Source organism: Onychostruthus taczanowskii, unplaced genomic scaffold (assembly GCF_017590055.1).
Source record: "Onychostruthus taczanowskii isolate IOZ18803 unplaced genomic scaffold, ASM1759005v1 scaffold65, whole genome shotgun sequence".
Classification (NCBI taxonomy): Eukaryota; Metazoa; Chordata; class Aves; order Passeriformes; family Passeridae; genus Onychostruthus; species Onychostruthus taczanowskii.
Genome location: NW_024504233.1, coordinates 2,425,176 through 2,438,088, shown reverse-complemented (window position 1 = coordinate 2,438,088; position 12,913 = coordinate 2,425,176). Strand labels below are relative to the sequence as shown.

Genomic DNA, 12,913 nt, shown 5'->3' with positions numbered 1-12,913 from the left:
GGACACAAAATTCATCAGAATTTCTTCTGCTGTGTCACAATGCTGTTAACTATTTTCAGTTCTATGAATCACTGCATAACACCAATTTAGTACAATTGTGATCTTTAGCCAGAATTTTGTTTACACAAAATGAAAATTTAATCTATCTCCAAATCTACAATGTTTCAAAGTGCCCACAGGTGACAGGGATCTAACTTTGAGTATCTGGGTTTTTTCTTAGGGGCTAAATTTTGTTGTGAACAGAAAAACTGGGGAAAACCGCCACAGTTGTCAAACCCTTTTTTTCAAAAACAGGACAAGAGTTCAACAAAACCCAAACAGATTCCAATACAAAGCCAACAGGAAGACAGTGGGACAGAGTATGGGCATACCTAGCTGTGTTTAGCTTCCTGAACTGGCAATACATTTACTTTAACAAACCTGAAATTCTTGAAATCAACACTAAGAGATGAATCAACAGCCAATGCTACACTGAATGGCATGAAAATCCCATCAGTCCCTCCCTATGTGACCTGCATAATGACGTGCCCACGGAGCCAGCCTGCCAGGTGTCACCAGAAGCAGGAGGGATGCTTCCCTCGCATGCTTTTAGCAGTGCCAGCTATTTGAAGTGAAACACAGACAGCAAACAGAGCTTAGGAGCCAAATGACCTTCAGAAGATGGGAACAGGATGCATAAAGGATCAGCTCCTGCCAGCAAGACTACGTTACAGGAGCTGTTTCCCTCTTGACACCCTAAAGGCACAGTGGTTTCACTCCATTATTTCAAACTCACGACAGACTTCCAGATTTCTACATAAATCTGCAATCACCACACAACCCTTGTCCTTTACCTTTATGCTGCTACTTTTTCTTATTTTGCATTTAAACAGAACACAAATATATTCAATGTAGCACAAACCACTCTTACTTTTTTTTTTTTTTGCACTACATCTTAACCTGAGGATATAAAAAGTATCACTGTTCCATAATAACTCAATTTCATTCCTGAAAACAACTCCTTAAAATGTTAAGCTTTTCTTTGTAACTTCTGAAGGAAATAATGCCAATAATCATTATCAGCATGGCTTCTCTGTGTGAAGTGCAACTATCTCAATACAGTTAAATACAATAATTAGCATCCAGTATTTAACTACTAAGCAGATTTTTGTGTTTAGCTAGCCCTTTGACACATGAAAAGGACTGCCTCTTCCCAAAAGCAAACATTTCACCCCATCCACACAATGACAACACAACAATATTTATATGTGCTCTAATACAGGTTCAAGTGGTGCAACAAATAAAACCCTTGTTATTGAACAGCATCTAAAGTCAGATGGACAGGAAGTATTTGTGTCATTCTATGGTTCCGAGTTTAAGGAACAATGCAGTGTTAAACTACTTAAAGAAAAATACCTTGGTTTTGATGATTATGCCTCTATGATGATCAAACTTGCCATTAACTAAGAAAGTTTTAAAACTATGTCTCAGAGAAACCCTAACCAATAGGCTCTTTTCAGACACAAGTTTTTAATTTTAGCTAGGTTTCAATCTACATCTGAATACCCATTCAAATGCATAAAGAAACCAGATTCAGGAAACATAATCTAAGGGCGTTGTTCGAACCTTGTTTCTAATTAAGGATTTAACGCTTGGACAAAACCTTCCAAACACGGATTGAGAATTTTGCAAAGGAACACAGTATGACTGTAAACTGCTGCCTTGGCTTTCCCAGTGCAGGAAGCGCACATACCACACCCAAAATCTTGTTCAGGCCTTTTTTCTTAACTTCTGCTTTTTCTCTTCTTTTTTCCAAATAAAGTTCAGTACTAAGGTTTAAATTTTCTCCTGAACCAGATTCACAAAATATAAAAAGTCTTTGTTCACCTAAATTATTCAGTTCTAAGCATAAAGCTACAATTCTCCAAAACTGGAAAAATGTTAAAGGCAAATATCAGAAGTTAATGTTTTCAGCATTTTATTACTTCATCTGTCAGTCACACAGACTCTTCCATCCTAAGTATTTGCCTGTAAATATCATGTTTTTACCAGGATCTTGGAGTTATCACACATCAGCCTGCCATGAAAAATACAGATTCTTAACATATTAGTTGCAAAGCAATGCTAGGCTCAAATCCCTCTTACTGCATTACCTTAAGGAATAAAAATAGCACTTTACTTGGCTTCAGGGAGTTTTAAGCCCTTTACAAACACTTATGTAACTCTTCCTTTTGTAGCCATGATCATGTTTTATTAAATTTATATACAGAAGTATCTATTTCAACAGTTAGATGAGGAGAATGTGCATCTACACGTATCTGCATTCTCCAGATAATATCTTCAGTGGCAAAGGAAAAAGAATTAAAAAACTATTTTTGCTAACCAGACAGGAAACCAGACCCTACACTTCAGCCTCTTCAAATTAGTGGTAGACAGAGAAGTGTCTTACAGCTTTGCAAAAAAAGCATTTTAAACCTTGGAAGTTTAACCGGTTTTCAAAGTTTTTTCAGCAGGTTTTAAATCCTCCATACATTAAAAAAAGCCATAACACTATATATAAAAAGAGCAAGCAGCATAAAATATCCCATTGAAGAAAGATAAATCTCTGTGTATGATGGGCTGGCTGTTCAGTGTGTGGGAGAGCTGAAGCATGCTGACATTAGCTTAGGAAAATATGCAAACTCTTAACACTTCTGAATGCAAGCAATTTAAAAGCCCACAAACTATCCCCCAGGCAGCCATCTCAAATAGTGAAGTACTAAAACGAAACTAAAATTAAATTTGAAAAAAGCACAAGAACGTCAACTTTCATACTGATTAACTACATTATACACATTGCCGTTTTCAACTTATATTTAGTTATACTAATACTCAATTTTATACAAAATCCTTTTTATACCAGCTTAGGATTTGTATTCCTTAACTCATCAAGTTTCTCCCTTTTAATTTCACTGCCCAAAACCCAATCACACTGCTGAAAGTGGCATATGGCATTACATGAAAAACTGACACAGCCGGGCAAGTGCCTGCAGGGCATTAATTCATCTCTACCAGCACTGATAGCACAGTGCCTGCCCCCACATTACTGCAGCTGGAATCCCTGCAGTAGAGCAGAGCCTGCCACTCCTCCCAGGACTGTCCTCTGGCTGCTGGGGAGCAGGGTCAGCCCTCCCCACTGAGGTCTCTTCACCCTGGTAAAGAATGCAGGCGAGATAGGAGAAAGGGCTTCCTTGACCTATTTCTTCAGCAGCTCTCACCCCTTCCCCTCCTACACACACATATCTGCACCCACCTCCAAATTACACATACATCCAAGAATCTCTGGAGGTTGGTGGAAAAAAAAGATCTGTAGGAAATGAGACACTAAAAAGTAGCAACATTTTCCTCCACATTTTTGCATCTGTGGAGAAGCTGAAAGCTGTAGAGACTACACTGCATTATTTCTCAGTCTCTGGAGAAAAGAAGGAAAAGGTAAAAAGCATCAAAATGCCAATCTTTATTTTAGCTGCAAAAATCATACTTGTCTTAATTGGTTTTGTTGTTCATAATTTTCCAACACCCACTCTGTGCTAGTGACAGTCCAAACACACAGAAGACATTGTTCATACCCTCAGGGGCTTTCCAATTAAATGCCAGAAATTTGAACACAATGAAATTACTCATTTAGCTACAAGTGGATGGTTTAAAGATTATAATTTATGAAGGATTTACAGCTATTCTTGGTGTTCATATGCTAGAGAACTTCAGCCAAACTCTGGCTTATATTCCTTGGTTTTGTCTAAAGGACACAAGTGATGCTCTACCTGCTTTTCATATACTACCTGCTTTTGCCTTCAAAGCATTTACACAACCCTCAAAAAAAGACTCTGATATTTTCTTCTCCTCATCAATCAATCCTACAGAGAAACCAGCTACATTAAATGTCCTTTTTAGCTTTGAAATTTCAACAGAAAAGCAAAAAACCACTACAGGGAAGTAGCACTAACCTAAATAACATATGAGTTAATGACTTGGGGCAGGGGAGCGGATGTTAAGTTCAATGCAATTTCTGAAGAATATAAAAACAAAGTTTTACTTTTTCTAATACACAAAACTGAATCTAAGGTAAGACCATAAGCAGATACCCAGTGCCGTCAAATGACATTTTACCAATTGAAAAATTCTAGTACATTAATACAGTATTTCAGACTAAAATATACACATAAATGAGATACTTTAAGAAAGCTTATCTAGTTCATAGCAACATATAGTTGCTCTCCACAGTCACATGAAGAACAGAGCATGCTTTAAAAAAGTAAAGAAACCTAATTTTCTGTGGGCCAGCACTTATTTAGTACCCTTCCAGCTAAAACCAACAGGGAAAAAGGTTAGTAGTATACGAACACTGCATCAAAAGTTTTTACTGCTCTTAAAAAAAATCCTGCAGACTCTGATAGAATTATCTTTTTCATCGAGTTCAAGAGATACTGTACAAAAAAATGTAGAGCAGAGGAAAGAAGTTATCTTGATCAGCATGTTACACCCAGTGGCTCAAAGTATGTGGTTAACAAACAACTCTCTAGAGTGAAGAAAAAACAGAAGAAGAAGAAAAAGTGGCGCTTGCTCTGTCCACAATCCCACGGCCAGCTTTGGAAGACTCTAAATCAAAACTTAACCAAAGCAAGACAGGTTGCCCTGGTTCAAAACTACCAACTGCATTCAACTTGGTTTTGAAATTGGGACCTTTCTGGATTTACATACTTTGTTAGTACCTTAACAGAGAGCAATCAAACCTCATACAAAGATTTTTGCATTTCTAAACTAATTCCTGGACTTAATGCATACAGTTTTTAACTTTATCAACACCCAAACTGGATTTGTGGCTTTTTCTTGAAAATTTAATGAATATAAGGTCCTTTAAAGAAAAATAATTTAGAGATCACACATTAATAAGATTTATTATCATTCTGGCAGAAGCAAAATTAACTACAGGAGTTGTTCATGTAATTCAACAGAACCTATTTAACACCTTCTCTGGAAATCACATTATCTAGCCCTAGAGCTATTTAAGACTTCCGAGCATTTAAAAAAAGAAATCGAGACAAAGCAACCAAATTTCAAGGGTGCTCCAACAATTATTCTTAGACTGGACAGAAAATGAACTGGTACTTTAAAAGGGTTTTCAAGTAAAACTTTAACAGTCAGGACTGCTTTAGACCCAAACCACAATTCAGTGGCTGACTTTTCTGGATTTACCTGCAGCCTCCAAGGAGACTGTTGGGTTTTTTTTAATGTGCTATAATCAAAGGAAACAAACAAAAAAAAAAAAAAGGTGTAGCAAACAGCACCCTCTTAACCATACTGAAACCAATCTGAGTCATCTTCTCGGGAAACTGTGGACAGAAACACTGAAGACTTTATGTTCACAGAAGCTGTTGCACATTGCTTTTCTACTGCTGTATCTGCACTGCCTTTTGCATCTGCAACCCAGTTCTAATAGAACCAATGCACAGGATATAAAATTTATAGACTGAGTTAAACTGCCAGCTTCATCTCTGCCCATTTAACTCAAACGCACAGTTCAGGTGGGCTATATACAACCTGTGTATATACAACCTGTACATGCTTGTGTACTCATAGATGCACAGATAAATACACACTCCTCACTGAGATTACAATGGCACTATTACTTTGGCCGCATCCTGTGGAAAAGTTCAAAAACATCAACCTTCCAGAAATTCAATTTCATTTCATGATAGAAAGATCTGGATGGCAAAAAAAAAAAAAAAAAAAAAAAAAAGCTGCAGACAGCTTTGTTGAGACAATTCCTAGGCTCCAACCCATCTTCCAGTGCCAGCTGCACTGTAATTTTCAAGGGACAAAAGACTGCCAGGAGAAGAGTAAAGTTGCTGTAGGTGCAGCTATTGAGCAATAGCCTTATGTAAGACTGTGCACTTAGGACAACTGAACCACTGCTTTACTCCTGATACCCAGTAAGAGTGACTCAGCCCAAAGTGCAAAAAACTTTTCACCCTAAAGCTAAATGGAAATTCTTGTCCTTAAAATAACACAGCAGTTTTGATAATATCTGTTATCAAGCTGCCCTGTGGGTCTGTAAGTGAAAATTTAATACAGAAAGCCCGCTGCTGATACTAAATTGAGCACACATTTTTGCTATTTCTTGTTCACTGTTCATTAAGGAATAACACAGAAAAGAATTACAAAAATATGCAACTGCCTGGAAGGCAGCGTAAAACTTTTTCTGTAAGGTGCTACTCACATTGCAAGCTAAATCCACAATTAACAAATACCAGGCTGTTAGAATAGCTTAGCACTTCTGTCCCAGTCACTTAGCAAACTCTGTGGAACAGAAGCTAATTCATCTCAAAAGTCTTACAAGAAATGGGTTATGAATTTTCCTAAGTAAAAGCTGTCACATCAACTAGTTACTAATTGATGTTTACTACCCTCAGCACTGCAAAGGACTCAAAGTTATGATCTGGGCTACAATCTCATGTTGGTCTTAAGGTTTTTGTCTCCTCTTTGGAGATTTACTCTGAAAATACAGTAAGCACATATCCTAAACTGTTGAGGGAATTATGAGAATATTGAGGTAGAGAGCATCCTTTTATTCCCTCTCCTGTCTGAGGAAAGTGTTAGAAGATCACTGTTCTAGCAATGCTACTGTGCATTCCTGTAGTTTAAAACAGAGTAACAAATATTCAAGTATGTAAGCTACTGTTAAATCACAAAAAAATCCAGAAACCATGTATCCAGTGGGAAACAAAATTTTGATCCACCTATAAATAAATACATGCTAGCACTGAGCCTGTAACCAATTCAAGAGCTACCTACCAAACATGAAGTGATAAATTCTAACTTACATGAAATCTGTTTGGTTTCTACTCAATGTAAACATCTGTGTTGAAAATAATTAGTGGAATAACTGAAGAACAAATTTCTTAATACACAGAAGAAACTACATGCTGCAGCATTTCATATGTGTATGATCCTTTACAGTTGGAAGAGTCCTAGGACAAGGTAATGTCTGAAAAACTGACATTCTTTAGAGCTATATTGTAATTAAAAAGTTATGAAAAACTACTTTTCCAAAAGTGTTAATTTTAACAGCAAAATTCTTAATCATGTCAGATTGTTGCAGGCATTTAGCATCCTCATAAAACCACCTTAGTAAGAAGCTCCACATGCAGTAAGGCCACCTCCATTTTGATTTGTTAGAACAGTTATACATTGGCACAGGGAAATTAAAATACAGGAGAACACAGACTACAGCAAAGCTTGAAAAGAAAAAGCTTAGAGATACACGGGTCACATTAAGGTCTTCCTCGCTCCTAAGTCGGCCTCTCCTGCTGCTCACTCATGCAGGGAGATCATAATTTTGTGGCTGAGATATTTCCACGGCAACACTGGTGACAGTGATGTCACAAATTCAGTCCTGACATAGCTTCAGGATCAAGTACAAGGAGCAGATGGGATGCGAGGGAGAAAGCCCTATTTAAACACAAATCTCTTTCATAAGAAAGAGGCATGAGCAAAGAACCAGGTGAATGGATCATGTTTTCAAGTATGATATATTCAAAAGATTATCCTAGCATGAAAATCTATTTAAAGGCAAGACCTACAATACAGGGTAACTGTCAAATTTGTTAGGCCTTATAATAAACCAACCTTGAAAGCTCCCTGTTTTGCATGACAAGTCCTGTGCTCCATTTCTAAAGTGGCAGTGAAGACAATACACTTTTGTCCCTCGTGAATTTCCTTTAGATAACTTTAACATTCAGATATATTAATTTGATACATCACTGTGCTCATAATACCATATGTAAATATGATGTCAAGCCCTCACTGGAGTGAGTTTGTTATCTGAATTAGATATGATATGAAAGACATTAAAACAAATCCCAGATGGGTCACCCAGTACAACAGGATGGTAACTGGAATATTCAGCCAGCACTGTCAGATTGGCAAAAGGGGACTGTACTTTGGTCCTGATCTGGGGATGCATGCAAGAATTAACACAAGCTCCAGGCCAGCTAAAGACCCCTAAGCCCCTCACCAGTTACACACTGCAGATTCCAAAAAATTACTGGTATCAAACTTCCTTCCTATCTTTGGATCCCATGAACCAAGAGCAACTGAACCCACAGAACGTAGAAGCGATTGTGACAAAAAGGAGAATAGCAGAGAATGCAACCACAATATAGTCACAAACACAGTCCCCACATTAACTCGTGTCACAGTGCAAGGAGACATACAGATTTCTTAAAGATGCTTCTCTCCACAAGGACAAGTGATAAACAGCAAAACTAACAAGCAAGAGAGACAAAAGGGAAGCGCCTATGACCAAAATTCAGGTGTAGGCAATCATTCACAGAGCTGCACACAATGAGAAGTGGTTTCTTATGGCAGCAGTGGCAGAAAGATAGAAAAGAAAAATGAGAAATCAAACAGAAGATAAAAGGAATTAAAAGGATATGGGTTCATGTTCTGATCACAGAAGGAAAAAGCCCACACTTTTCAAGATTTCAAGATGAAGACCTGGAACAGTCTAGCTCTCAGGGGGGAAAGGAAGAAAGGGAATAAAATCTGCAGCCTGAAGCTGGGCCTAAGCCAAGACATGAACAGGCCCCCAGGAAGGGATTTTGGCTGGGGGCAAAGACTAAAAGCACAATGCAAGGAGGAGCAAATCCAAAGTCAAGTAGCAAAGCAGCGTTCCCAGACATCATCTCTGAAATGACTAAGGCAAAAACTGCAAAAGGGAGAGAAAAGTAGGCAGAGTGCCATGTGATCCAAGCCACAACACTGATCATAGCTAGCAAAATCTACCTGATTTGCCAAACTAGGACAATACCAACAGCAAATCAAAAAAGCAGGCAATAAACTGGAGGATGCTGGCTGGTAACAAAAATTATTAAAAGACCTGAAGACCTATGTTTGTTTAGTTTCAACAAAAATGGGTTTTTTTCCAAACACATTAGGCACATTCCTATGACTCACACTAACAGAAACACTCTCTGAAATATAAAAAAAAAGGAATAGTTTGGGGCTATAAACTTCTATAGGCCTCTTACTTGTTAAAGTAGTAAACTCTGGAAACAGTATCTATTAGCACAGTAGGACAAGAAATACAGTCTATTTTAAGATGTAGTTTATTGTTTTTATAGTTGTGATTAAGACACAGCTGTCACAGACTAACATGACTACAATACAACCCCGACAAGACTCCTCCTCTCCCTTTGCTTTTGTAAGGCCAGCAGCCTCGGATGAGAACATGAACAGAGTTCCCCCAGTGGACTTTCAAGAGGTCACTTTCATTTCAGTACTGGAAAGCCCATCTTGTTTTTACCCAAGAAGAAAAAAAAAGCCTCTCTCAGACAACTCTTGCACTACTACGTCTCTTTTACCTCGTGTTTATAGAGATGTGAAAGTGACGGCTGATACAAGCTCAAGGCAGCTCTCATTGCTGTTTGTCTGCTGTAGCAAACCAAGGCAGCTGCCAAACATGAGCTACAAAGAAAGTCTCTTCCTATTGCTTTTCAGAAAATAACTTACTTTCTCTCTATCACACTGATCGAAATTAACATTCCCCTGATAGACAGAAGTCAACTGTTCTTCTAAAATGAAATCTTACACAAAATCAACATTTTAAGAGCAGAAGATACATTTCAAGTATACAAGTAGATCAAGTATCAAGAAGATACATTTGCAAATATGCCATGGAGAACAAAAATATTTTTACAACAGCTAAAAGGAAAACATAACAAAACCCCACAATAACTACAAAGTAACAGATTTTTTAAAAGCAATAAAATAATCATACACACATTCTAACACATTCTCAATCCAAAAGCAATTCAAAGTATAAAATAACACTAGATTGAGATGCTAAGTATCTTTTTCCAGCTCTCATTTCTCTATATAAATATCATAGGCAAAGTGTATTACCTTCGTTTTCTGAAGCTTGGCATTTTACTTTCAGTACCAAATCAAAGGTACGCTCCGGATTTTCCCTAGAAGAAACAAACACAACCAATTATGATATACTTATTTCTTATTTTTACTTTTCTATCCTTTTCATTATTTTTGTAGAATAATAAATAGAATTAAAGCATCATTAAAACAAAATTATTACTCAGATTAGTTCTAAGGAAGAACCAAAAAGTCACATTTCCCTATACAGCCTTAAGAAAGGAATAAATAAGATAAACAAGCTAAACTGTGTGATTTAGTTACATTATATTGTGACTGCCTTATATATCAAATGACTTTTAAGTCACTCCACCTTACCTCATCTAAGAGTTGAGAAAAAGAGCTACTAAGCTCCTTATCAATCAATCAATCAATTTGCAACATTAATGGAGTCGCAAGCAGCCTTTTCTAGAGCTATGCCTTATTTCTACTAAGTAAGAAGACCTAGTATAAGTCTTAGACGATCATTAGACTTCCATTGTAATTCCCTGTGTTTAGCGCTATCCTTTAAATGCACCTGATTACCACCCCAAGGCCGAGAATCGTTTGGCTTCCTCTTTCACCAGCTATTGATCGCCAGCTGGGCCTCTAAAGGCTGAACCTCAGGCGTGATTCACTGCGAGAGCCAACACGTGTGCACGGAGTGGGGATGGCCACAAGCCCGAGGCAGCCAGGAACACGGAGCCTCCCTATCTGCAGCAGCCATCCAGGGCAGCTGCGTGTGACGGCCGGCGCCTCTTCCACCTGATGATAATAACAAACTGCATGTGCCAACAGCAATTAACACTCAACCTAATTCCAAACTACATATTCATTGAAACGGGCCTAAATGCCATTACCATGCCATCCACCCCCTCTTGCCTACCAAGCACACTGCTATTTATATTAAAAACAAGCGGTATAACCGCACCCGTATCAATTATCTATTTAACCACATAAAAGGCTCACACGGGAACTCCTGTCTTGTGTAACACTCCCTCTGAAATCAGCTGGAGACTTAGGCACAGGGGAAAAAAAAAAAAAATTTGGTTCCAGGTTTCTAGAATGCTTCACATAAAGCATACAGCAAATTAAAACATTGTTGTTTCTTTAAATAAAGTATTGAATGAAATCCAAAGGCTGAGCCAGGGAAAAACTCAGCTGTCACAGATTAATTGATTCAGTGCATGCTTTCACTGACCTCAGCACCATCATCAATTGAGATACGCAATTATAGTCTAATTCAGATCATGAAGACATAACCTGCCCATATCACACTCTCTCCTTGCATTTTAAAGCATTTTGTTGGGGAAATCCTTTATCTACTGATCCTGCGTACAGGAGATGAAATTCTGGTCTGAGTTACAACAGCGTAAATCCAGGACATTGGCGATTTACTCTGGTGTTAAACTGTCCATTGTTCCTCTTGCTGCTGAGCAGGTTCAGAATGAAACTGATAGGGCTGTGCTTGGTTGAGTCACCTAGAAAACCGAACCACAAAAATGCTTCACTTAAAAGAAATGACATCTCCCCATGACATTGCTCCAGCTTAGGCCTTCGGTTTATCCTCTCAGGTTGCAGTTTCTTAATGTCAATCAGTTTGTGTTACAATCACCAAATGAGTCCTTCTAGCTCAACTCCTAGATGAGTTACACTCAAAAAAGGTCTTTGAAGTAACACTGCCTTCTGTCTTTCACTGTAGTACTCTAAAACTGCTTTTGCAGGAAAATGCTTCTAAGTTTACTCTTCACATCCCACTACGCTCAGAAGTGTCAAAAATGTGTCAAACTAATCTGAGAATTGTGAGCCTGTCTCTCGTCTCTGGTTTCCCTGCCAGCTCCGCGGTGCCAGCCTGCTCAGCGCGTATAGACACGGAGCTGTTTGTCAATTGCCGAAACCCGCGTGTAACATCTTGTCACTTTCAATGTCACCAGAGCAGGCGGCCGCTGCCGGAGGGCAGCCTGGACCCCAAACACCCGAAGAACCTCTTCTGCACCTGCCACGCCGAAATGACAGAAGGGTGGTCTGCAACCACCATGGCCATAAGCTAAAACACAAGGAGTTTCACCTGAACGTGAGGAACAACTTTACACTGAGGGCGGAAGAGCACTGAACCGGCTGCCCAAGAATGGTCATTGAATCTTCCCCTGGAGACGCTCCAAACCCACCTGGAAGCGTTCCTGTGTCACCTGTCTACATGACCCTGCCTTGATCTGCACAGCTCCCTCCCAACCCTGACAATCTGTGATCTCCTAAAGGGATGTCTGTAACAGCCTCGGCCCACTGCGGGCAGCTCTGCTGGGCCCGGCGGCCTCGGCACCGCGCTGCCACCCCCGCACAGGCCCCGCTCACCGGCCACAGCCCGACCGGCGCCGGGGCCTCTGCACGGCCGGGCCGGCGGCTGCGGAGCGCGTCCCCCCCGCCGCTGTGGACGGGCGATCCGGGCGCTCCCGCCGGGTGGGCTCCCCCTCCTCCCGTCCCCGCCCGCCGCACGCCGGGCCCGGCGGACCGGGGCTGCCAACGGGGCCTGCTCGCCGCCTGTCCGCCGGCCGCCCGCGGAGCGCTGGGCGGCGGGGGCGGCTCAGCGCCGCGGCGGGCGGCGGCCCATGGCTGCTCCGCTCCGCTCCCCCGGCTCGGGCCGCGACTGCGGCGGAGCGCGGCACCGCCTCCTCCCCCGTCTCTCAGTTCCTGTTGCAGCCGCTCCGGCACCTTCTGGGAACCAGGAAGCTCCGCGGCGGCCCGGGGAGCCGCCGGGGCTGGTGTCACCTGAGGCCGTGCCCTCCGCGGCAGGTGCGCTGCGGAGCCCGCCCGAGGCCCGGCAGGTGGGCCGGGGCAGCGCGCGGGACCGTCATGTGTCACCTCACGGGCACCTGCACCCGCTGCTAAAGGCGCTCAGAGCATGGGTCCGGCTCGTGTGTGCCCTGACACATCGTAGCAGCTCTTTATGCGCAGCAGGAAAGGAGAGCTTTTCGTACTGAAGGTCATA

At 40.8% G+C, this 12,913-nt stretch overlaps 1 protein-coding gene across 1 annotated transcript in view; it reads right to left on the bottom strand.

Annotated features, from left to right (window-relative positions):
* The window catches only part of DENND1B (DENN domain containing 1B), a 146,068-nt gene extending 134,723 nt beyond the window's left edge, over positions 1 to 11,345 (bottom strand). Inside the window, exons 1-3 of the mRNA XM_041420702.1 lie at positions 11,326 to 11,345; positions 11,267 to 11,284; positions 9,925 to 9,989 (exon numbers count right to left, since the gene is read on the bottom strand). Coding sequence (XP_041276636.1) covers positions 9,925 to 9,989; positions 11,267 to 11,284; positions 11,326 to 11,345 — 103 coding nt within the window. The remainder of the gene's footprint in view (positions 1 to 9,924; positions 9,990 to 11,266; positions 11,285 to 11,325) is intronic.
* Positions 11,346 to 12,913: the final 1,568 nt, after the last annotated feature.